The following is a 25,986-nucleotide window of genomic DNA, read 5'->3' as shown; positions in this document are numbered from 1 at the left end:
CGGCCAGGCATGAAGGCCGTTTGGGTTGGTTTGACAACCTTATGAATCAAACCCGAAGTTCTAATAGTCGCCACTTTAGTAAATATTTTGAAACTCACATTGAGTAAACAAATTGGTCTGTACTGTTGGATTTGAACTGCATTTTCTTTCTTTGGTAGCAAAGTGATGACTCCAAAATTTAGTTTATAAAGAGGCAGCTCACCCTTATGGAATTCTGTGAACAAAGCCATCAAATCATGCTTAATCACATTCCAAAAGTGTTGATAAAACTCCGCTGGAAAACCATCAGGCCCCGGGGGATTTATTATGTTCCATCTGGGATATAGCCTCAAAGACTTCCTCCTCAGTGAAAGGTGCTGTCAGCAGATCATTCTCTTGTTGCGTTAATTGTGGTATATTTGTAACACGCTCCTCCATCAAGGAGAAGGAGTTAGGCTCAGGCTCCCCAAACAATTTCTTGTAGAATTCGGTTATGTAGGTTTTCAAATTTTCATCTCCTACAATTGTTCCTTCATCTTGTTCCAACTGAAATATTTTTTTCTTCCTATGCTTACCATTCACAATTAGGTGAAAATACTTCGTGTTATTACCCCCCTCTTGTATATGTTTAACTTTCGCCCTTTGAGCCCATTTTTGCTCCTCATCACGTCGAAGTTTGTTTAAACTATCATGTGCCAATTTAAGATTTTCTCTTTGCAATGTTGACAGTGGAATAGACTCAGCTTGTATATCCAAACTATCAATAATACTTAATAAACGTTCTTTTTCCTTTTTATATTTTCCACTCAGATTTTTCGCCCAACCTCTCAAATAACGCCTTAAATGTCTGATTTTTTGTTGCCATGTATGAATCGGTGAGGTCCCCTGGGGTACAGATTCCCATTCAGTTGCAACCATTTCGTAAAAACCTTCCTGTTGTAACCAAGACAACTCGAAGGAGAAACGCGGTTTATTACCCCTGTGTGCATTTTGTCCGGAATCAATTAACAATGGTGTATGATCCGAACCAGCTCGTGTAAGTGCCCTAACAGTAACTAGAGGGAATTTTTGTTCCCATTCAACACTGGCCAACACCCTATCTAATTTTTCATAAGTTGGATTTGTTCTCCTACTAGCCCACGTGAATTGCCTCCCAGTAAGAGCAATCTCTTTTAGGTTTAAATTTTCGATGATGGCATTGAAGACAAAAGGCCAATGAGGGTTAAAATTATTGTTACTTTTATCCTCTCCCCGTCTCAAAATATTAAAATCCCCGGCTAATAACAATGGTAAGGTCTCAACCTCACACAAACGAACCAATTCAGATAGAAATTCAGCTTTATAATTGTCTTGTGCGGCTCCATATACAGGAACTAGGATCCATTCAAAACCATCCAACTTAGATTTAATGTGGAGTTTTATACAAAAATCTCCATTATCAACCTTTTTCACTAACATAGTCTGAGTGTTTACTCCTACAAGAATTCCCCCTGATCTCCCGTGTGGTGGTAAACAAAACCAAGCAAAAGTCTGCCCCACCGCCAAATTAGCCAAAAATGGTAGTGTAAAATTTGATCGGCCTGTTTCCAATAATGCAATGAAATCTAAACGGTAATCCCGAATAGCCTCTTTAACAAACAAGTGTTTCCCCGGGTCGCGAAAACCCTCACTATTCCATGTCAATCCCCTTAAACCCTCCATTACAGAAAATTACAATTTTCTTTTAACCCTTATGCGCTCGCTTCTCCTAACTTTTGTCTTGTCGTAAGACTTTTTTTTGCGTTGGCCTTTAGTTACTTGCCGTATAGTTTGAAATTGTGTATTATCATCCAGACTAGGCTCATCAACTTCATCTAAGTCCTCACAAATATTAGAAGCTCTACTTACCGCTAAACATAGAGGTAAACTTTCATTTTCAGAGGTAGAGTTGGTGTTGAGAAAGGTTAGCATTCGTTGTTTTTCAATATCCTTAATTAATCTAGCAGCATGTAATCTCTCCTCAAGATTAACCCCTAACGACACCCCAAGCCCATCAGCCTTGGCAATAATTTGCTTTCCCTCTAGTGATTGTCGGTAATACTCCCTTGTCCCAAGTTAGATGTCACAGGTTTGTCTAGATCCGTATGTATATATACACTAAAATGCATCTAGGTACTTGCGTATCTTAACAAATCTGCGACAAATATCTCGGGACTAAGGGATCAGTATAGTATAATGTAGTTTTGTGAGACATTCTATTTACCCTGGGACGCGCACAGAGTGGTGTGCGGCGTCGATGGCAGGCATGGTGCCTTAATTCGAAGATGGGTAAACATAAGAAGGTGACGACGACATCTCGAGCTGTCCAAAGAAAAATGGTTGTGAGAAACGCTTCATCCTAAAACATGAGAGGCATAGATGCATTTCCAAGCCAAAGCAAGACCAATTTCAACTACATCGCAATGTCTTATTTCAGCTGAACCATTTTTTTTATAGGCCATGGACAAGAAACATGATGTGTGATATCAACCTTTTGAAAAGGCAATTTAGTTTCTCATACTCAGCCCCCCAATCAGTTTACGTAGTAATAATTTTTCTGTTAAACTTGCGTTTAATATATTGTTAATAATTAATAAATTCTTGATTTTTCGATAAAGGGGATATATTAATATCAATTGATACCAAATACACCCAACCTCTGCAACAACACAGTACTCTAATGGTAGTACGAATACACACAGCCAAGAAAAAATAACTAAGAAAAAAAAGTCCCGCTACGGTACTCTAATCCTAGAAACAACAGTACAACCACCACCAAGACATCACTTGAAATCCAGGCTCTCCACAAGCGACGTCTCCAAGAAGGGAACAATGCACAAGCGCCGTCATCGCCCGATTAAAAGGTCTTAGATCTTCAAGCTGGAGATAGTCTCTGGTCTCAAAACAATGCCTTCAACAAGACTATTGTCAGGCACAACCAATTAAGGTTGGACCTTGGATTTTCACCGTGAAAGGTAAGAATCTGAACTTCAAGTGTGTTGTTGCCCCCATTAGCATACTATTGTTACGAGATCTAGAATATCAAGCAAATCCATCAACAACACCATGACTCGATCCTCCGCTGCCGTCTCTGATATACCATGGATCAGAATGTCATCTGCTGGCAACACAGAACAGAGCTTTGCATCGCTCCCTCTAGAACCAAACGGTCGGAATAAGAGCATGGGTGCACACGACCGAATACTCTAAAACAAGCAAAATCCAGGCGCGAGCAATGTTACATTTGGCAGCGGAGCCTTTCAGAACACAACATCCAACCAAGTTAAGAAATGGTTGATAAACATTAGAACACCTTTTAAGCAAATAAATCAAAATACACTTACTAAAATCATCAATAAAGCTTACATATTATGCATGTTTCCCAACAGCAAGATGGACATGACCCCATATATTTATTGAATACTTGCTCCAAAGGACTAGTAGACACTGGTGGAGATATGATATGGGACATAAGGCAATTGATTGCTCTTGGCTAGTTGATAAGAGTCATATACATATGGAGTAATTTCTCGGAAGTAAGCTATTTTATTCTTTATAATAACTTGTTGAGCAACAAATGAAGATGGATTTCCTAAGCAACAATTCCATGTAGATGACGATGACTTTATTGTGATGAAAGCATGCTTGGATGACTCATTTGAGATGGGCACCAAGGGATAGAGACCTCCATAGCAGGGACCCCGAAACAGAATTGTTCGTGTTGTTTGGTTCTTGATAAAAAAAATGAACAGATGAAGCTCAATAAATACGTGGTTTTCACGGATAATCTTATGAACAGATAGAAGATTCTTTGATGCACTAGGGACATGTAATATGTTATTGAGACTAAAAGAGCTATGTGGGGTATGCAAAATCGAATGATAATGTGCATACATGTGTCTTTGGCAGTGCGAACACGATCGTGTCCATTGTAGTTGTCGTGTCTAGAGAGCTTGTTCAACTCACTAGTGATGTGGTTAGTAGCACCCGTGTCAGAGTACCAGTTCATGTCAACTCCATAGGATTCAATGTATGCACCCTTCTCCCCACAGTCATCATCATCATCATTGTCATGTTGGAGGTGGCCATGAATCTTGCAAATTTGACAAGTGACATCAACAAAAGGGGTTGGTGTGCGACCATAAACTTGGCCAGGGCGTCCTTGGCCTCCATCATCATGATGGTGGGGACAGTCTCCACCATCATTGTGGCGGTCATCAGTGTAGCCGCAGCGATCTCCGCGGTCATCAAGGTTTCGGTCACGATGCGAGTCGCCGTCACGATGATCTCGATAGCCTCCTCCACCACCTCCTCGTTGGTCCTAGCGCCCGTGGTTAGTGTTGCGGCCACGTGCACGATCGGCGATGCACCCGTGCGAGCGATAGTCGCGGTCACCCTCACAACTACGATAAGAAATGCTTGCATAGGAGAAAAAGGAGGCACCACTGGTCTCCTTGAGCGTGTCATTGCGCATGTCATATGAGCAGAATTTCCCAAACAGGTCATCAAGAGAGGTGTTAGGGTTGCCGTTGATGGATGCGACAAGCGCGTTGTAGGAACCATTGAGACCGTGGAGAAGATACCCGATGAGCTCATCATGCTCGAGAGGTTTTCCAGCTGCAGTGAGTTGGACGCGAACCCTTTCATCTTGGTGAAGAACTGGTCGGCTGTCAAGTTGAGTTTCTTCGTGTCATTGAGAGCAGACCGTGGATGCTGCACCTTTGTTCGGGAGGCCGATGCAACATGGCGGGGATGGCAGCCCATGCTTCAGCGGTGGAGTCCATCCCAAGTACAGTGCGATCTAGGCGGCGTAGGCGGGATTCTCCACGGTAATCTTCTTGTTCTCACCTTCTACCTCCAGAGTTTCAGGGCACGCGCGCTCGGTGTGTATATTACGGTAATTAATACAACTGTGTCATGTCTATATTTTCTTACATTCTTCGAGCCGTACAAAGTAAGACCAAACTACATTACGTAAAAAATTATAAATGGTCACGAAGAAACATGGTGCATATGAAGTAATGATAAATCTGAGAAGTTGAGGGCGCAAACACGCTATAGCCTATATGCATGCCATGTGCATGCTGGATGACGGAGGTCCAAGATTTCCTTGTGTTACACACACTCGCTGTGCCAAATTTGTAGGGACATGCATGTGGTGTACGTCCCTGCCCGGACTCGAGCCTTTAACCATTTCCGTCGAAGCAGTTCTAGTCCCGGCCGTGAGCTGTTGTTTTCAGTCGACCGAGCCCAGCTAGAGAGAAAACGAACCGGAGCCGGAGGAGAGAATAAGGAAGGAGGCTTCGTCGCGATCAGGAGACCAGGCACGCATTATCCTGAGCGCCACCGCGCGCTGGCCGATCGGTGGAGTCGTCGGCCCGCGTCAACTTGCTCGCCGGATTTTCTTTCATCCATCTTCCATCAGCGTCAGGGCTCTAAAAGGGAAACACGATTAGCTGCCACCTGGCACTTACAAACAAGTTCAAGCTGAAAATAAAATATTAATCCGTACTGTAAACTTTTGCTTCAGTGTCTTCCCTCGCTAAATTTTGGACCTGTGTGTACAATCAGCATATATCTCGATCCTGACATCTATGTTAGTAGTAGAAATGTAGAATCCCTAAAAAAGAACAATACTAGTAGTAGGAAAATCTGTTTCTCGATCCCTTGAGTGTCGTTTACATGATGATCAGGCCAAGGGAAAAGCTGCCTAACACCTAACGTTAGGCTGGCAGTACGTGATGAAGTTTTGGCCGTCCTAGCTAGCTAGCTAGCTAATTAATCAGTCGGCCATACGGTTTATGATTGATGGGCCGTCACTTGATCGTCCGTTCCATAAAATAGGAAGGGATGTAGTAACATACGTGTCAGTAGGCAGCTTAGTACCGCCTCTACCCGTTGACGGCGAGTCAAATACAGCTCTGAATGATCAGCCCCTTCCTGATAGATAGTTGGTCGGTCAAAGTCAAGTGCCCAACAAAAGAAGCTGCTGTCAGTCCGTCCAACATGTTTGGTGAGAGTGGTGGAATTTTGGCTTGTTATTAGGTGTTCTAGCGACTTCATATGTATCTGTATCTGTATCTGAATCGTTATGTGGAGAAGATGGTGACAGGGACAGAGGCAGGAAACCATCGATCATACGGCAGTGGAGCGGCAGGGTCTCTGGAAACTTGGTGCCGTAGAACTGATTACAGAATTTGTGTTACATATACGGGCGCGGAAGATGGTAGGTGTACCGCTAGGATCTTTAACGACCCACTCGTTAGGCCTTTAAATTATTCTCGAATTTTGAGGCATCATAGAAGATCATAGATGTAGGAGCTATCCGTGACTCTTTTATCTCGGTGACCTAGCTTGCACAAACCTATATGTAAATTCACATCTTTGGTATGACATGCATGGTTCTATGCTGAATATTTTCACTTACACATGCAGATTAGAGGAAGCCGGACATGCAGGTTTTGCTGGTCAACGACGTATCGCCTCAGAGATTTCAATGGGAACTCCTTGTGCATGTTGCTTGAATCTGGGAATGCAAAGATAAGCAGACATAAGGCTGGACACGAGCTGGCTCGAGCCAGGCTCGGTGCGAGCTGCGTTTTGGCTCGCCAGTTTTCAGCTCGGCTCGGGCTGGCTCGTTGGAGTGGCGAGCCGGGAAAAGAGGCTCGGCTCGAGCTTTGCAGAAGCTCGGTGTGGCTCGGGCTGGCTCGCGAGCTGGGCACCTTTAGTCACTGCCAGGTAGGCCCCACGATGAAGCATCTTGGTGATGGAAACGGTAGGCCGTAGGCCTCAATGAACTCCGACGCTGGTGACCAAGCGGCGGTGCGCCTGCTCGCTGGCGCAACCTCGACGACGCCGACACTGCTGAGACCTGGTAGTGGTAGTTTGACGGCGTGGAAGAACACGCCGGCGAACACCTTCATGGCCACCCGATGTTCCAGATCCCTTCTGCAGCGGTGGTGGCTTGGGGAGCAGAGCCGGATGGTGAGGGGAAGAAGGAGTGGCCCTGGACGGAGACTGGCGTGCGCGGCCGTGCGGCTGGACGACTGTGGCGACATCCTGGAGCGGCGGCGCATGTGCAGGTGTGGAGACGCATAGGAACGACGACCATGTGCGTGGCTGAACGACCTAGACGGTAAATCAATCCATCTATGCACGGTTCACGGGCCGAAACCAGCCCAGTTCTCCTGCTTCTGTTAATTCGTCAGAAAACATTACGAGCTAACGGGCTGGCCCGAGCCGAGCCTGGCGAGCCAAAAGCCCGTGACGGGCCAGAAAAATGGGCTCGACTCGAGCTGCCTTTTCCACGGGCCGAGCTCAACTCGGGCCGAGCCACGAAAAGCTCGGGCCGAGCCAAAAACTCGGCCCGTACGTCCAGCCTTAAGCAGACACACGGTAAAATGTGTACGAGCTAATTGTTGTAGACCATGAGCTATTCTTTCATGGTCTTATCCACCAAACCTACCTGTGTAAGGTTATTGATTCGTAAATATATCATATCATTCCACGTTGTGCACCCCGTTGCGTGTAATTTATTTCCATTTTTGAAAGTGTTAAGAAACCACTACTGTAAATGCGAAGCATTGGATACGGAATCTGGGCAATGGAGTCCGACGGTGCCGATCAACCCCAGCGCCGCCAAGCCCCGGTCCCCTCCCCCTCCCTCCTCCCTCGCCGCTGCCGCCAGAGGGTGCGACTGGGCAAAGCCCGGCCGGTGCCGACGGCGGTGGGGAGCTCTCATCCCCTTGCGCGACAGGTCTGGCGCGGGCCGGCTCCTCCGATATGGGGCGTTGCGAGGTGCGGGATGCAACGGCGCGGTCACCTCCACCTGTGGCGACGCGGGAGGAGGTTGGCGGCGTGATGGGCTGCGCGACAACGGTGGATCGGCTGGTGGAGGAAAGTGGAGGCGGCGCTACGTGCGGCGCCCTCGGTGGTTGTTGCTGATGGCGGCCCCAGTTGCTACCGGCGGCGGTGCCTGAGGGGCTGTGGTGTAGCCTGCTCTCCCGCATCCCAAGGTCGTTAGCCTTGCTGGATCTTCGGTGTGACGGGTGGCGAGGATGGTCGTTTGCGTGGGGGCTCGGCTTGGATAAAGGCGGCTGTCCTAGGGTTTCTCACGCGTCAAGATGAAGACCTTCTGGATGCCGGTCCTTCTTCATCTAGCCGGAGTGATGAGTTCCGGAAGGATCCGCCGATGAATGGAATTGTGCATCTTTTGCCTGAAGTTTGCTGGATCAGGTGGTATTCGGTCGCGTGCACCCATGTTTTTATTCCGATCGTTTGGTTCTGGAGGGAGCGGAGTGAAGCTCTGTTCTGTGTTGACATCAAGTGACTTGTTGGTCCATGATGAAGTCAGAAGAAGAAAATATCATGAAGGCCGGATTGAAGGTGTCGCTTTTAGAGAGTCTGTATTTCAGGTGTTGTCTTGGTGGTGGATGTATTGTTGTTGCTATGCTTGAGATACTGTAGCGGGACTTTTGTTTTCTTAGTTTTATTTTCACTTTTTTGGTTGTGTGTATATGTAGTGCCATTAGGGTGTTGTGTTGTTGCAGAGGCTAGGTATAATTGGTATCTTCTGATATTAATATAGTCCCTTTATCGAAGAAAAAAACTATTGTAAATGCTGATCGATTAATGACTCTAGGCATGTGCTTCGCTTTCTGAAGAAAAGAACAGACATAGTAATGCTTCTGAATCTGTGGTTCCCTTTCTGTATAAATTATTTACCTTATGATGTTATTAACAAATAATTATCACAAGAAGTAATTCAACAATATAAGTATTTATATATGGGTTCGTGAAATGATGTATTCTTCTACCTTACACAAATTGCTGCTGCTTGCCTTCTGATTCTTATCCACAAGAAGTGTCATCTTTTAACATTTCTACTGCATCTATATGCCTGCAGCTGACTGAAGTCAGAATAATGTTAGCTCATTCATTTATGGCTTAACAATGAACTTTTCTTAACAACAAACTTTTCTGCTCATTTATTTTAACTTTTTTCGAGATTTTTTCCTAGACATAGTCTTCTCTTTCTATATCCATTTATGCCATAGAAGGATCACTTCTCGAATATCTCCTTCCAGATTCATTGATAAGTTATTCTTTTCCAGATTTATTAATCTGTTTTCCTGTACAGCTCTAAGGCCAGGTTCGAATGCTTCTATGCAGACTCATGCAGGTATGTCCTATTTTGTTGGTCCAGGGCATTAACATATTGTGTTCAAGATTCGATTTAGAAGTTATTCTTCATCACATCAAGACAAATATCACCTTATATTTTGTTTGGTTTGGGGCTTATAGGTTATTTCTCGCAGATTGTTGTTAACACACCGACAGTTGTAATTCAAGAAAGTTGTGTTCATGGAAATTGATAAAGAACGCCAATATAATTTACTATTTTTTCCCTTCTATACTTTGGGATTTTAAAAACATCTTTTGCGATTACCATACGAAAATGGTTATATGATATTATTTTCATATCCTTTTTAGTTAGAAACTATCATATTGTTCATTTCAATTACTTACTTCAAGTTTATTTCTAGAGCTGCTAGGATTATTTTGTGGCTCCTTACTTGCATCCAGACTGGCCATAGATTTTATGCTACCTTCTATGAGCTACAATGATATAGTCTTAATTCTTATATATAAATGTTTCAACTTGGCTCTTATGCACTACACTTTCCAATTGGTGCTGAGACTAATGTTTTGTAAGGTTCTTCGTCCTAGTAGGTGTGTGGGTTTTAACGTTGTCTTGCACGATCCATGCGGTGTTAGCGGATCCAGCCCATATTTTAGAGTGGGGCAATCCTAAGTTGGGTTGAGCCTTTTTGCTTTTCTTCTTCCTTTCAACAGGAGATAAATAAGCTGTGCCAAATCTTAGCACCACCCTTACACCCTGCTGGCTCCGCTGTTAGTCAAAGTCAAGACATTGCCGTCTTGAATATGTTGTTCGCCATATCTAGAGTTCTGACAGTTTCAAGTATATGAGTCAGCTTTTTATTCTTTCTATCCTCTGCCTTTGAGGACAGAGCATTTGTCCTCATTTCTGTACTATTTTTTCACACCCAGCATTGTCATGAGAGGTCGTTATTAGCAAGATGAGGTAGGATAAACTTTTGCCAACCGTAGGTATAAAGATTGAAGAGGTGATAAGGAGGCTGGGAGGGTAATAAGGATGGGAAACGGTGCACCGTATATAGGATGGACCTTCCCAGGCGAACAGGGAGCGCAAGCACCTCAAAAGTTAGAACTCATTTTGAGTTTCTCAGAGAGCCGTTAGTCTTGGTCCTAGGTGTAGAATTTGACATTCTCATTCCTCATAGTGCAAAATTAGTTTGAGATTCTGTAGGAGCGGTAGTCTGAAGGTTGAGATTTAATTTGCTCGCTTTAGGACATAATTAGTATTTCTGGTGTTTGGATAATGATGTATATGTGCCTTGCTATTTTATTTTTGTAATGAGCAGTTGCACAAATTATTGAAATGTTTTTACATTGCACTTGGTTCTTAGATTTGCTCTTATTTTGACTCAATGTTGTTGTGTCATCTACTGTTCCCTAATTTGACAGATAACAACTTACAAAATCAAGTACTAGCAGTCTATACTTCTGTGAAGACATGACAGTACCAGTTTCTGTAATATTCGAAATTGGTGTACCTTTATAAGAAGTATTGTTATCAGTTCAGCTATAACAGCTCCGTTGATACCATTATTCTTATATAACAACTATACACCAAGTTGAATAGGAACCACAAATTTTTATTGAGTGCAACCTTCGAGTGTATACAACAGCTCATCTAGCTTTGCCTTCTCTTTGCTTCCTAGAACCAAACATAAGAATTGGTTGACATAACTAAAGATTAAACTCTGAAAGTGAACACCAGATTTTCCAATGCATACAACATATTTGTTTGAGACAACGATACAACTGATTTCCTAATAACAGTTTGGTGTGGATGATGGTAAAGATAAGACATCTTTGGGCTAGATGATCAGCTCGCGCCTCCAACTTGCTGTTAGTGGCGGAGGGAGATGGAACTTATCTACAGATATACCCTTTTTATATCAGGCCATGTCTTAATGTCAACTTCCTAGTAGTTATAACGATATAACGATCCGCAGGATATATAGGATTAATTGCTTCATAAGATAGCCTACGATATTTATAAACACTTTTTATATAGTGAAACTTTTTGAGTTTTTCTCTATTTGCTGGAGAGGTTTTGCATGTTAAAATCTTATGTCTCCTCTTTTTTTTTTTCGAAATGGGGGATTTGCCCCAGCCTCTGCATCAAAAAGATGCATACGGCTGCTTTATTACCTTATTCAAGTCCAGTTTTAACCTTATTACAACTCAAGTCTCATGTCAAGTTGGTCTAAAAATCAACCAACGCAAGAAAAGTAAAGCAAAAGACAAAGCGGCATCACAAAGTGATCCTATGATCAAGCCGCCACCCACACCGGCTGAAGAAATCCCGTGCTACCGTCTCCAGTCGGTTGCACCCATACTCCATGACATCCCGCTGCTCCTCGGACTGGAGATAAGACCACGTACGGATCCAGTGAATAACCATAGGGAGAACCTGCAAAAAAGGTTGTTTTGTCGGTTTGTTAAAAACAGTATCATTGCGCATATTCCAAATAGCCCAAAGAACAGCGCAGACTCCCACCCTAATTTGAACCAAATCCTTCTTGGCAATACCGCTTAACCAATTACCAAAGAGATTTGTAATGTTTTTTGGGGGGGGGCATACTGAAAGTCATAAAAATAATGCGCCAAATGATTTTAGCTAAGGGACATTCAAAAAACAAGTGCTGGATAGATTCATCTTTGTCACAAAAAGCGCATTTCTTACAGCCTTGCCATTTACGCTTAGCGAGATTATCTTTTGTTAAAATAACTTTATGATGCAGGAACCACATAAAAATCTTGATTTTTAGTGGCACTTTTATCTTCCAAATATACTTTTTGAGGTACTTTGTGTCATCGTCTAACAAATCAAGGTACATTGATTTGACAGTAAAAGCACCCGAATTTGTAAGATTCCAAACGAAAACATCCTTATCATCAGATAATTGAACATACATTAAACGATGCACTAGCTCTAACCAAAGCGCCCACTTGTTGGGTGTTAGAGTTCTCCGAAAAGTTATCTGGAGTGGTTGATTTTGTAGGACATCGGCCACCGAAACTTGTTTTCGGTCAACTATATTATAAAGAGTCGGATATTTCTGAGCTAAAGGAACGTCACCTAACCACGTATCTTCCCAAAACATAGTATCTTTGCCATGTCCAACTTTAAACGATCCCCGGCTGAAAAACTCTTCTTTAACTTTCATCAAACCTTTCCAAAAGGGTGAATCAAAGGGTTTAGCTGTAACCTGTGATAAGGTTTTAGAATTTAGGTACTTGTTTCGCAATAATTCCTGCCATACCCCATCTTCGTTTATTAATTTAAACAACCATTTACTAAGGAGACATCTATTTTTTAACTCTAAAACTTCAATCCCTAAACCCCCCTGGTCCTTCGGTCGGCATATAATGTTCCATCTAGATAACCTATATTTTCGCTTATGCCCATCACTTTGCCAAAAGAAACGTGATCGATAGAAGTCTAGCCTCTTCCTCACCCCCACTGGTATCTCAAAAATAGAGAGCATAAACATTGGCAAACTTGTTAGCACCGAATTGATAAGAATTAATCGATCCCCATAAGATAAAAGCTTCCCTATCCAACTACTCAATTTTCTTTCGAATCTATCCTCAATAGGTTTCCATTCGCTATTTTTTAATTTCCGAAAGTGAATAGGAATGCCTAAATATTTAAAAGGAAAACAACCATTCTCACAGCCAAAAAGAAACTTGTATTGGTCTACCACCTCGGTGGCCTGACCAAAACAAAAAATCTCACTTTTATTAAAATTGATCTTAAGCCCAGACAATTGTTCAAACATACACAATATCAACTTCATATTCAGCGCCTTTGCTAAATTGTGCTTCATAAAAATAATGGTATCATCCGCATATTGAAGAATAGACACCCCGCCGTCGACTAAATGTGGTATGAGCCCCTCCACTTGGCCATCCTCTTTGGCCCTATTTATAATAATTGCTAACATATCAGCGACAATGTTGAAAAGGGTCGGGGATAAAGGGTCTCCTTGTCTGAGCCCCTTACGCGTTTGGAAATAATGCCCAAAATCATCATTTACTCTAACACCAACACTACCACGACTCACATACTGCTGAATCCATTGACACCACTTCGGGTCAAAGCCTTTCATACGTAAAGCTTGCTGTAGAAAATCCCAATTAACTTTATCATATGCCTTTTCAAAATCTAATTTAAGAAGAACCCCATCCAATTTATTTCTATGCAACTCGTGAATCGTTTCATGAAGAACAACCACACCCTCCAAAATATGTCTCCCGGGCATAAAGGCTGTTTGCGTCGGCCTGACCACCTTGTGTGCAATCTCGCTTACACGATTGGTGCCCACCTTTGTGAAAATCTTAAAACTTACATTAAGGAGACAAATAGGTCGATATTGTTGAATTTGTAATGCATTTTCTTTTTTTGGGAGAAGAACAATGGTTCCAAAGTTGAGGTGAAATAAAGGTAATTCACCCTTTTGAAAGGCCTGAAACAATCTCATAATATCTATTTTGATTACATCCCAGAAAGTTTGGTAAAATTCAGCCGGAAACCCATCTGGCCCCGGCGCCTTATTCTTTTCCATTTGCATTATCGCATCATACACCTCTTGTTCGGTGAAATCAGCAGTTAAAATTTTATTTTCTTCGTCGGAAAGTTGAGGGATGTCAGCCTTGTCTGACTCACTCATGGAAAAATGATTTGGAACCGGAGCACCAAACAGATTTTTATAGTATTCTGTAATGTACACTTTTAGGTTCTCTTGACCAACAATAGTTTCTTCATCTTGCTCCAACTGAAATATTTTTTTTCTCCTATGTTTACCATTAGCTATTAGGTGGAAATATTTTGTATTATCTCCTCCCTCTTGAATATGTTTAACTTTGGCTCTTTGAGCCCATTTGGATTCCTCATCCCGCCTTAGCTTAGCTAGTGTCATATTTGCATCTTTAAGCTGACCACGCTCATAATCAGTAAGAGGTATGCTCTCAGCTTTTTTATCAAGTGTATCTATAAGAAGAAGTAACCGGTCCCTCTCTTTTTTGTACAAGCTACTCATGTTTTTTGCCCATCCTCGGAGAAATCCCCGAAGATGTCGGATTTTATTTTGCCATATGTCAATGGGAGTGTCCCCATGTGAAACAGAATTCCACTCTCTAGCTATAATATTCGCGAAACCCTCCTGGCGCAACCATGAAAGCTCTCCTCTTGTGATTACATTTCCATCCTTCTTTATTACCTGTCGCCGTTTATAGCATCTTCGTTGACAACTTAGTACATGAATTTTACATGGACGTGTTTCCCGCATCGTGAAAGAGTTGAATAAGTCAACGCCATGCTTAGCCCAAAAGAAAACAAAAAAACTCCACGCTGGACGCACCAGCTGCCTTGCATCCTACGTACGCATGGAAAATTGCTGCTTTGTTAATTTCCTCATTAGTTATGCAACGTGGCCTTTTGACTGCATTGATCGACCTTCTCCAAGTAACTTGTGAAAACCTTCGGTCAATAAACCATTTTTATTACCGGCGCTTACACTGACGGTTTGCATGTATGATTCATCTGTGTCGATTGGCCGCTTGTGCAGAAACCTGTGTTTTGTCCAATGTCCAGTAGATACCTTGGCAAACAAGTTCATACGTGTCTTCTGTTGACCAACAAAGCAGAGTTTTGTCCACGTGTAGGGACAGCTCCCAACATGCCACCATCTACCTTGGTCGCCAAGAAGCACGCATAAATGGTTAATTACTATGTCACCGTGCTATATATAAAAAGGCTTGGGGTAGCAACTCGTCGGTACAAGAAACAGTAGTACTAATGAGATCAAAAGTGAAGGGTAGAGAGGTTTAGTTACATCACTGCTTCGCTCTTTTCTTTCATAAAAGGTGTTACTCAGATCTCTCTATCAATTGATGCACACGGGCTCTCACATGGGGGGCGGTAAGAAATCTGGCTCTGGTTTCTGGTCGGTGGTGATGTCCTGGTTTGTGTGCTTTCGATCGCCGAAGGAGGCAAACACCGGCTACCGGGTCCGGGGTACATATGATCCTGCCGGCGAGATGGTCGCAGCAGGCAATCACTTCTCTAGTGCTCACAAGATAAACTTTGTCTGATATGGTTGTACATAGCTTGAATGTATTTTCTATCGGAGAGACTTGTAGTACCTTGTACAGTCGTCTAAACTATACATCAAGTCTATCACAGTTAATGTTATTCTATTGTTGTTATCACCGAATAGATAAGCTTAGTCCTCTAGGTTCAGCTGATGGTCCATTTCATAAGGAAAATGTTTTGATATAACCGGGGTGAATAAGACAATGGCTCTACTCTATTATTCCCTCGAGTTTGACAAAAGTTGTTGCTTTAGACATAGACATGGTCTTCAGAACATGTCTTTGACCACTAATTCTATTACAATATGTTCAATCGAGTAGAACTGCACACTACAAAGGTAATTTTTGAGACAAATCCATACAAACCATTTTCATGTATCAAATGTAATTATTCATAAAACCCCTCACAATCTAGAATGATGACAATCTCAAATGTAAGTCGGGGCTAGGAAATATATATAGAGAGTTAGTGCCACTAAACTTTACAATACCACAAACTAAACATAATATTGTTTTCTTTAATTCTGGTCCTAAGTCGTCATAGTTCCCCTGAATCTATGGATGTTCCCAACATGCAGGCCCTCCTTCCCGTGCTCCTGCAAACATTATTGTTTGATTCTCCTTGTTTTTTGTCAGGACGCATATAACTGCATTCAGTTAAGATTCGCAAACAAACTATTTGTTAGCACATTAACTGCCTCTCCGGAAATAATCAAGAATTTACTTGTAGTGCATCATACCGCATAGGGATGCAACCAATGGTATATATAATCCTAAGATTGGAGATGACTTTCAGAATCTGGGTTTCTTAGATCATCAACATGAATTCCAAACCCGTACGCTGTTGTACCCTTCGAATGATCATTTACAGCTGCAAACAGAAAGTATAGTTGTGGCTGACAGTGAGTACTAAAAAATACATTTTCAGTTTAAAAATAAAATTCTACCGTGGAATGGTCTATGCAGTGAGACTTTCATCTAATCGTTATTATAAATACTGCAGATACTATTACTCTTTGGTCAACTTCACTATAATTCTACTTCACTATAATGCAGTAATATGCATTTTCACTCATCCTACTCGGAAGGTCCCCTAGGTACAGACTAGATGGAAGTGTAGCACATAATAAGCATAATATAAACAACAAGATGTGAAAGTGTTTCCTTATTTTTCCATTTTATCAGAAGTATGAAGTGTTGTTATTGCAAACACAATTATATCTAGGAGTGTGAAGGTTTCCAAACCTGTGACACTAAATGTAAACAATGGCTTCCACCAAGACTTCAATGCCAAAGCTACCGAAGATTTAGAGGGACCCAACTTCCCCTGTTAAGAAAGAGACACTAAATATCAGAAACAGTTGAATACATATACATCGCTATGGATACAAGGAATTACATTGCACTCCAAAATATTCTATATTCCATCATATCTACATTTCATGGTGATGGACTCCGCAATCATAAAAATGGTAAATTAAAAAATTTAAATACAGTGGTGTGTTTGGTAGAAACTAATTATTCCCAAGAACTTTGCAATGGTTTCAATATTTTGTTTCCTGCTTGAGGACATGGACTAAGCCATAAAGACGGGACCAAGAACACATGTTCCATTATTTACCAGGAAACTTTGAAGGCATATTAATAATAATAAAAAAGTGGTCTAACTGACCTTTACTAGAAAATTCTTATTAGCCTGCCAGTTTGCAGCTATCTGAAATGAGGAATTATTGGCGTCGTCGGTTGGTTTGTCCTTACCCACCCTATAAATCATGAAAAAATTAAAATATAGTCTACTGAATTGATGAAAAACAGAAAAATATGACTTCTTTGAGGCTTACCTTGTGGCTAGTTCAAGTCCAAAATCAATGTAGTTTGTGATTTTGGGGGCATCATTAGTCTCGGGCCATTTATCCTAATGTCCACAAAGGCGTAGATTTAGTAAAACCTCAATAGTTTTTGTCACAGTGAGATCTTCGAAAGAATTTTGTACATACACTTGAGAAATTGCATGAACCTATACTATTTCTGCTAATTGCTTCTATGTTATGCTCTAGTTGATTATTGTGCATTATTCCACAGTTGTACATCATTCTACTAACATGTCACATAACATATGATATTTCTAAAATATAAATATCTATATTCAAATTTAGCGCATGTGTTGAACACTTTCTAGAATAATAGAAACTGTGTGATATCTTCATACTAAATATATACATGATAATTTTAGTATATAGACTCCATGGCAACTATGGCACTTTCAGTGCACTTACATGCCCTACTATCCGAAAGAACAAACATACAAGTGGTATACAAAACTGGTAGAAGTTTGATTTTGGTAAGCCATTCCTTTTAAAACTTCTATTGTAAATTGATGAGGAGAGATTTCAAATCCTTTAGTCTAAAAAATACTAGTTATAGTACATTAAAATGGGAAGCAAGTCCTTATGGATCACGATGACATAGAACTGCATACCCTTCCCTGTCAGAAATATAAAACAGAAATACAATACTGAACAGTGCCAAAAGATAAATAAAATAGAATTCTCCATACCTCCCTTTGGGCAACCTGGTGCTGATAGAATGATGCGACCAGCTGCACATCAAGGAAATCGTATTAGATTCAACAATTTCAATGTTGTAGGTATTCAGTAAAAGTAAGAGAAGATTAAGTTTCACTTGGTAAAAGATTTCCTAGGAACCAATGATAATGGTACAGAAAATTAGTTGCTTGTCCCTCCCTATACAAAAAAATAACAGAAAGAAACATACATAAAAGGCATCTTTCACTGTGATTGATCATCAAAAACTTTATTTCTAACTGAAATAAAAAAGAATTGTACGAAGAAGCTCATACAAAAGGAGCAAAAATTGCAAGCATAATAATCCATGGTGGTACTCATATATCTATAAATACTAGTATATGGGAAAAACACAGAACTGAATGCATACATTGATAACAATCAAGTTAATAATAACATAATAGTTTTATGTTGAATGGGAACTAAAATGAAATCACTTCTAGATGAACAAAAGCATATCTATTCACGCAAAAAAAAAATCAGCAGCACCAACACTATGCGCGCGTATATAATATTCCAAAAAAATCTATGCAAAGTAACAAAAGATTTTAAGCTTTTCATATTTAATAACAAGGACGGACTATATATAATGAACCTGTGTACTTCTGAGAAGCTCTAGGGAAAAATTGAATGAAGGGCTGAGTGGGCTAGCTGATCCCACATCGTAACTGATTGTGTAATCCCAGTTCTTCAAGTCCTCAATAGGCAATGAATGTTTGTTTTCACCTGTTGGAGTACCTATGATTGATGCATGAAAAAGCGGGTAAAGAAAATGCCCTGGAGTTGAGTTGATACATGACCAAACAAAACTTTGTAAAAGCGTAAATAAGACTAATATTTGCATATGATTATTCAAATGTAGGAAGGCATCATATGGATGCTAAGAGAAAACGCCAATTGCACAAGTCATTACCAAAAAATGGCAATCTAACGAAACTCTGAATTCAATATATTGACAATTTTGGGAACCCATATGTTTTGTCCAATAAAGAATTTTTTGCTTGCAAGCACATGAACCGGTGGATACATGTACTGGGCTATGCAGATGGTAAGTTTTAGCAATCCTTTATGGTATAGAAATTTATATTAGGCTTTAGTATGTGCCATTATATATATTATCAGCAAATCTAGGCCTTTTGGATCCAAACCAAATGGCTGAGAGAAAAACTGGATGATGTGATGTTCTCTTGCTTATCTTATTAGCATGCGTATGGTTATTACCAAGGCGAAAATAATGAATCTAGTCATAGAACGGCACTGAATATAGAAGAGAATTTTAAATTGTACATATAAAAAGGAAACAATATGTGATAGTCATAAATTTGTATATTGGTAGAAAAGGAAAAGAAAAATTGTTCTGACAAAGGTTCAGTAACACTCACTAAGTGGCTTGTATTGTGCCCCTGCACTAAAACCCCCAAATCTTCCAACCAGCCATGCACCATAGGGTACCACAGAGGGTGGCTCACTGGATGCTGTAAAGAAAAGGTAATATGAACATACTACAATATGGCAGGATATAGAAAAAAAATATTAGAACAAATAAGTAAATTGATTGCATTAAAGCTAAGGTGGGCATCTACTTGGGTAGATACTATTTTCATTCTTCAAGAAGTTCCAACTAGAATTATGAACAATCCCTTACAAAGAAATGGCACAAAAGATGCCCCAAATGATAGATTTTGGGAACCATATCTCAAACCCACGACAGCATTATCTTCTGGACGTGCACTGCAAAACAGAAAATATTATATTTGTCCCTTGTGGTTTGTATTCATATTCAATAGTAATAAATAGCAAGTATATCTTCTGCTCTATCAAGTAAATATTTAGTAGAAAGATGTGCAACAACTACACGCATGGTGTGCGATTGCAAAAAATTATATTACAACTGACCTTTTCTCCAGATCCAAAGGGAATGCCGCAAAGGCGCCAACACCATACGTAGTTGAGTAAATGCTTGATCTGAGCTTCAAAGTGCTGGGATACAAAAAAAATTATAAGCAAGATCAGCACTATCTATGAACCTAGTTCATACAATTGAAATTGTTGTCCATCAAACAACAAAGCGCTTACGGTTTTGAAGTTGACACGAGAATGTCCACAAAGCTATCTGGATTATCCAAACCTCTGGAAAAATATCCAGGCGAGTGATATTATGTTTTGAGTAGAACTAACAAAGATATTGTAAAACGTATAAGAAAATAGCTTTCGTAAACTGTGCAATAGTCACCTCTGCCAACGAATCTGAGCCTTCCCACCAGCTGGTGACACCTAGTGAAACATAGTTAGGGAAAAAAGGTAGTATTATTCTTGCAATAGTCCAGGAAAATCATTCAGGGATAGAAAGATGGAAACAGAACAGATGTACACAAGAAAGCGTTGGTGATCCGCATTGATCCCCTACCAAATATATATCCGACAGAACCATATGTAGATAACAACAACAAAAATTTCGTTGGATACATTTGCAGTCAGATTGGCATGAGGATCTTCCAGCATCTTCAACATGAGCCCTGCCTGCACACTCCCCGCCAGATCGAAGTAGTCCTCAAACAGGCGGTGGAGCCAGGGCTTCCCGAACCATAGCTCATACTCTGGCACCAGCATCCTGCGTGCCCAAGAGTCAGTACTCAGTACGTCACTTCCCGAACCATAGAGCAATAGTTCTCTAAGCTTAAGTCATAGATTAATGTCTGCACATTGTTCATAGCACACTAACTGAAGTACCGAACTAGCATTTAGCTAGCGGAGCGCTGCAATTCAGAGAACCAGAGCTTCGTCACCTAGGCATGATGCACAAGGGTTTCCTTCCGATTCAGTTAAGCCGAGCATTGGTACACCTAGGCATGAACGGAGGAATCTAAATCCGATTGAGCCGCTCGCGCGAGAGGATCAATTAAGCGAGATTGTACTATATGATATCGAATGAATGCCAGATAGTACGGCCCGCGATTGAGATTAAATCGGGAGATTTTCCCTTTTGTTTATGTGAGGAGATCGAAGGAAGGAAGCGAGGGGAGACGGCCGTGCACCTGGTGCGGGCGGCGGTGGGAGGCGGGTCGAAGAGGGGCGGCACCACCACCTTCACCTTTGGCGGCACCACCACCTTCACCTTTGGCTTCTCCTTCGGCTCCGGCTCCGGCTCCGGCTCCCTTGCCGGTTTGCTCCGGGAAATCCCCATCTTCTTGCTCTGGTATGCCCCGATCGTTTTCCCCCCTCTCGGAAGATCAAACCAATCTGGCGCTCCTTCTTTCCTTGGCGCTTTTATTTCTGGTTTCTTTCTTGCCAAACAAGGCTCGCTAAGCCTGAACCATAGGCCGATTATTGTGCGCCTGCCACACGGACTGGAATTCATTTTCTACTTCGCGCCGGCCCGGCCCGGCCCATTTGGTCGTCTTCTTCCTCGACGACAGCAGCGGCGGCGGACCGTGTGACTGCGTGAGACAGACAGCGTGCTGGAGGTGTGAACCTCGGCCGAAGACTCTCACGTTTCGACCTGCTCTCTGAACAATTATTTTCTGCTGACATTGCTGAGTTCTTGCCACCTAAGAGCACCTCAAACCGTAAACCCTAAATACTTGTTTGCAAGCTGAAAGAATCACGATTTGGAGGCCGAAAAATGCCTCCGCAAACTAGACACCGTAAATAGAGACGCTAAAGTAGCATATTCCCAAATATTTCATTGGAGCAGTTTTTTTTCTCCTTCTTCTTCTCCAACAGCTCCGCACGCGCGCACCTAGGCTCTGCTACCCGCCTCAGCCCCGCGCGCGCACGCGCCGCTAGCCTACCGCGCCCGCACGCCTCCGGCCACGCTGTTGGCTGCTCGGCTTTCCCCCGCCCGCGTGCTCCGCCGCCCGGCGCTGCCCCTGCTCGTTGCCCGCTCCGACGCCGCCCGTGCTCGTCGAATTCAACCCAACCGGCGGCCAATTCCGACAAGCACCGTTCGATTTTTGCTAATATTTGGTCGGATAATGCGGAAGTTCGTCAGAATTTGGCCGGACTCGGGCAAGTTTATCGATGAACTGTGTTAGAGCGAGCACTACAGGAATGGCGCGCTGCGCCGACGGCCGTGGCGTACGCCGACGGCCAAATGTCGGGGCCGTCGGCGTACGTCCGGTCCAGGGCAGCGGCCCAACGAGCCCCTCGGCGTAGACATCCCCTCGGCGTAGAGAAGGATACGCCGACGGCCACCCTCGGCGTACCCAAGGCCGTCGGCGTAGCACGAGCATCTGCTCCGATCCCGCTCCGGCCGTGACGGCCCGGTCACGGCGTCAGCGAGGCGCCGAGGGCCACCCTCGGCATAGGGCATCACCCGCCTATGCCGACGGCCACCCTCGGCATACATTTTTTTTTCTTTTTTTCTTTTTGGTCATTAACTTTATATTATGTTTGTTTTATTTATGTAGTAGTATGAATTATGTAAAAATAGTTACTTTTTTAAAGAAAAAAATGGTAGATGGCTTATGTAGATCCCACGAGTGACGCTCTTCGTAGACGGGTCGACGGGATCCAGTAGGCCCAACATCTGCTATCGATGTACATATGTCCTAAAACAAAGGAAAAAAGTCCATTGCTAACCCTAACTCTAACCCTAACCCTAACCCTAGGGGTAGATTTGCGGGGTCCCCGCCCCCTAGGGTTTCCCTAGATACAAACCACCGGAGCGTCCGAATCGCTGGAAACTCCTGCTACGGCTCATCCGGGGCCTATTTCATTCCAAACCTATGGTTTCCATGTGCATATGTCCTAAACAAAGCAAAGAAATTAAAAAAATCCATTGGTGAACCCTCGCACGAAAAAAGCTATAGGGGTAGATCTGCAAGGTCCCCGGCCTAGGGTTTCCCAAGATACAGATCACCGGAGCGTCGGAATCGCTTGAAAACTTGCATTTGTCCCTAACATATGTGTACAAGTGTGATGTAAGGTTTGTCTAACCTTGCATGTACCCCGCGTTGACGATTTCCGCATACATGGGCCGACACTTGGTAAAATCCAGGATTTGTATGTGGAAACTCCTGCTACGGCTCATCCGGGGCCTATTTCATTCCAAACCTATGGTTTCCATGTGCATATGTCCTAAACAAAGCAAAGCAAATAAAAAAATCCATTGGTAAACCCTCGCACGGAGAAAGCTATAGGGGTAGATCTGCAGGGTCCCCGCCCTAGGGTTTCCCAAGATACAGATCACCGGAGCGTCGGAATCGCTTGAAAACTTGCATTTGTCCCTAACATATGTGTACAAGTGTGATGTAAGGTTTGTCTAACCTTGCATGTACCCCGCGTTGACGATTTCCGCATACATGGGCCGACACTTGGTAAAATCCAGGATTTGTATGTGGAAACTCCTGCTACGGCTCATCCGGGGCCTATTTCATTCCAAACCTATGGTTTCCATGTGCATATGTCCTAAACAAAGCAAAGCAAATAAAAAAATCCATTGGTAAACCCTCGCACGGAGAAAGCTATAGGGGTAGATCTGCAGGGTCCCCGCCCTAGGGTTTCCCAAGATACAGATCACCGGAGCGTCGGAATCGCTTGAAAACTTGCATTTGTCCCTAACATATGTGTACAAGTGTGATGTAAGGTTTGTCTAACCTTGCATGTACCCGGCGTTGACGATTTCCGCATACATGGGCCCACACTTGGTAAAATCCAGGATATGTATGTGGAAACTCCTGCTACGGCCCGTTTCACCACATAGTTTGTCGGAACGGGGCCATATTTGGCACGTGCGTGGGCCTTAGGATGGGAAGCAAGGCCCCGGTCGCGGATTTCCAATCCGAACCACGGGCGACGGTTTTTCCATTTTCGGGGTGCCGGAAGGGCTTTTTTGTGAAGCGGCTACATGGCGCGCATTTCGATATCGCGCGCGGGACCTCCGCGCGGCGGTAGGATACCTCCTACGCACCACCTATCACATGCCATATGCGCGCGGAAGCCATCTGGGAATCCCACCCGCTTCCTGCGGTGCCCCGCCGAATCCGCTGGAAACTGTCCGGATTTGAACTGGGGCGACGCTTTCCTTCGCTCAATAAATGGAGGGAAAAATGTTTTTAGGTCTAGGACGCGTCATTTTATGTGCTAAATGTTTTCCGTTTCGCGCGTTGCCGGACGGGTGCACGCGCGCGCCCGGTACGGCCATACCGCATGTCCCGGCGGCCCCGTTTTGCGCAGTTGGCAAAGCAAACGGAGCCAAAAAATCGAGCGGAGCCGCGTGGCGTCATTTTATGTGTCCTAGTGACCACTGCAAAAGACGGAACTGGGATACGGCAATTATCTTGGAGAACCCTTCACGAACAGGGCTATCTCGTCCGGAGTTCTATGGCTTTTAGGGGAAATGAGTAGGAAACGGCCCGTTTCACCACATAGTTTGTCGGAACGAGGCCAAATTTGGCACGTGCGTGGGCCTTAGGATGGGAAGCAAGGCCCAGCACACGGATTTCCAATCCGAACCACGGGCGACGGTTTTTCCATTTTCGGGGTGCCGGAAGGGCTTTTTTTGTGAAGCAGCTACATGGCGCGCATTTCAGTATCGCGCGGGACCTCCGCGCGGCGGTAGGATACCTCCTACGCACCACCTATCACATGCCATATGCGCGCGGAAGCCATCTGGGAATCCCACCCGCTTCCTGCGGTGCCCCGCCGAATCCGCTACGGAAACCGTCCGGACTTGAACTGGGGCGACGCTTTCCTTCGCTCAATAAATGGAGGGAAAAATGTTTTTAGGTCTAGGACGCGTCATTTTATGTGCTAAATGTTTTCCGTTTCGCGCGTTGCCGGACGGGTGCACGCGCGCGCCGGTGCGGCCATACCGCATGTCCGGCGGCCCCGTTTTGCGCAGTTGGCAAAGCAAACGGAGCCAAAAAATCGAGCGGAGCCGCGTGGCGTCATTTTATGTGTCCTAGTGACCACTGCAAAAGACGGAACTGGGATACGGCAATTATCTTGGAGAACCCTTCACGAACAGGGCTATCTCGTCCGGAGTTCTATGGCTTTTAGGGGAAATGAGTAGGAAACGGCCCGTTTCACCACATAGTTTGTCGGAACGAGGCCAAATTTGGCACGTGCGTGGGCCTTAGGATGGGAAGCAAGGCCCCGGTCGCGGATTTCCAATCCGAACCACGGGCGACGGTTTTTCCATTTTCGGGGTGCCGGAAGGGCTTTTTTTTGTGAAGCAGCTACATGGCGCGCATTTCAGTATCGCGCGGGTCGCGCGGCGGTAGGATACCTCCTACGCACCACCTATCACATGCCATATGCGCGCGGAAGCCATCTGGGAATCCCACCCGCTTCTGCGGTGCCGCCGAATCCGGAAACCGTCCGGATTTGAATCTGGGCGACGCTTTCCTTCGCTCAATAAATGGAGGGAAAAATGTTTTTAGGTCTAGGACGCGTCATTTTATGTGCTAAATGTTTTCCGTTTCGCGCGTTGCCGGACGGGTGCACGCGCGCGCCCGGTACGGCCATACCGCATGTCCCGGCGGCCCCGTTTTGCGCAGTTGGCAAAGCAAACGGAGCCAAAAAATCGAGCGGAGCCGCGTGGCGTCATTTTATGTGTCCTAGTGACCACTGCAAAAGACGGAACTGGGATACGGCAATTATCTTGGAGAACCCTTCACGAACAGGGCTATCTCGTCCGGAGTTCTATGGCTTTTAGGGGAAATGAGTAGGAAACGGCCCGTTTCACCACATAGTTTGTCGGAACGAGGCCATATTTGGCACGTGCGTGGGCCTTAGGATGGGAAGCAAGGCCCCGGTCGCGGATTTCCAATCCGAACCACGGGCGACGGTTTTTCCATTTTCGGGGTGCCGGAAGGGCTTTTTTTTGTGAAGCAGCTACATGGCGCGCATTTCAGTATCGCGCGGGACCTCCGCGCGGCGGTAGGATACCTCCTACGCACCACCTATCACATGCCATATGCGCGCGGAAGCCATCTGGGAATCCCACCCGCTTCCTGCGGTGCCCCGCCGAATCCGCTGGAAACTGTCCGGATTTGAACTGGGGCGACACTTTCCTTCGCTCAATAAATGGAGGGAAAAATGTTTTTAGGTCTAGGACGCGTCATTTTATGTGCTAAATGTTTTCCGTTTCGCGCGTTGCCGGACGGGTGCACGCGCGCGCCCGGTACGG

The 25,986-nt window shown here is 43.8% G+C and overlaps 1 protein-coding gene across 1 annotated transcript; it reads right to left on the bottom strand.

Moving 5' to 3' along the window:
* Positions 1-15,563: 15,563 nt before the first annotated feature.
* On the bottom strand, positions 15,564-21,074 carry LOC127326338 (uncharacterized). The gene is made up of 14 exons (XM_051353211.2): positions 20,888-21,074; positions 20,319-20,463; positions 20,086-20,126; positions 19,929-19,982; positions 19,749-19,832; positions 19,498-19,583; positions 19,235-19,327; positions 18,448-18,590; positions 17,825-17,866; positions 17,109-17,182; positions 16,940-17,030; positions 16,513-16,594; positions 16,008-16,138; positions 15,564-15,914 (listed from the first exon to the last, which is right to left on the bottom strand). The coding sequence occupies exons 1-13, from the start codon at positions 21,034-21,036 to the stop codon at positions 16,041-16,043; spliced, it is 1,182 nt and encodes a 393-aa protein (XP_051209171.1). The 5' UTR covers positions 21,037-21,074; the 3' UTR covers positions 15,564-15,914; positions 16,008-16,040.
* Positions 21,075-25,986: the final 4,912 nt, after the last annotated feature.

The sequence above is a fragment of the Lolium perenne genome, chromosome 1, assembly GCF_019359855.2.
Source record: "Lolium perenne isolate Kyuss_39 chromosome 1, Kyuss_2.0, whole genome shotgun sequence".
NCBI classification, from domain to species: Eukaryota; Viridiplantae; Streptophyta; class Magnoliopsida; order Poales; family Poaceae; genus Lolium; species Lolium perenne.
The sequence above is the reverse complement of the archived record's forward strand: the minus strand, read 5'-3'. Positions and strand labels throughout refer to the sequence as shown.

What these genes read in the sequence shown, in the direction of transcription:
- LOC127326338 (XM_051353211.2), bottom strand. Translation starts at nt 21,036, where the DNA reads ATGGGGATTTCCCGGAGCAAACCGGCAAGGGAGCCGGAGCCGGAGCCG. An exon ending in GCTCAGATTCGTTGGCAGAG is followed by an intron (nt 19,983 to 20,085) that starts GTGACTATTGCA and finishes ATATTTTTCCAG; the next exon opens with AGGTTTGGATAATCCAGATA. An exon ending in GGCACAATACAAGCCACTTA is followed by an intron (nt 18,591 to 19,234) that starts GTGAGTGTTACT and finishes CATCAATCATAG; the next exon opens with GTACTCCAACAGGTGAAAAC.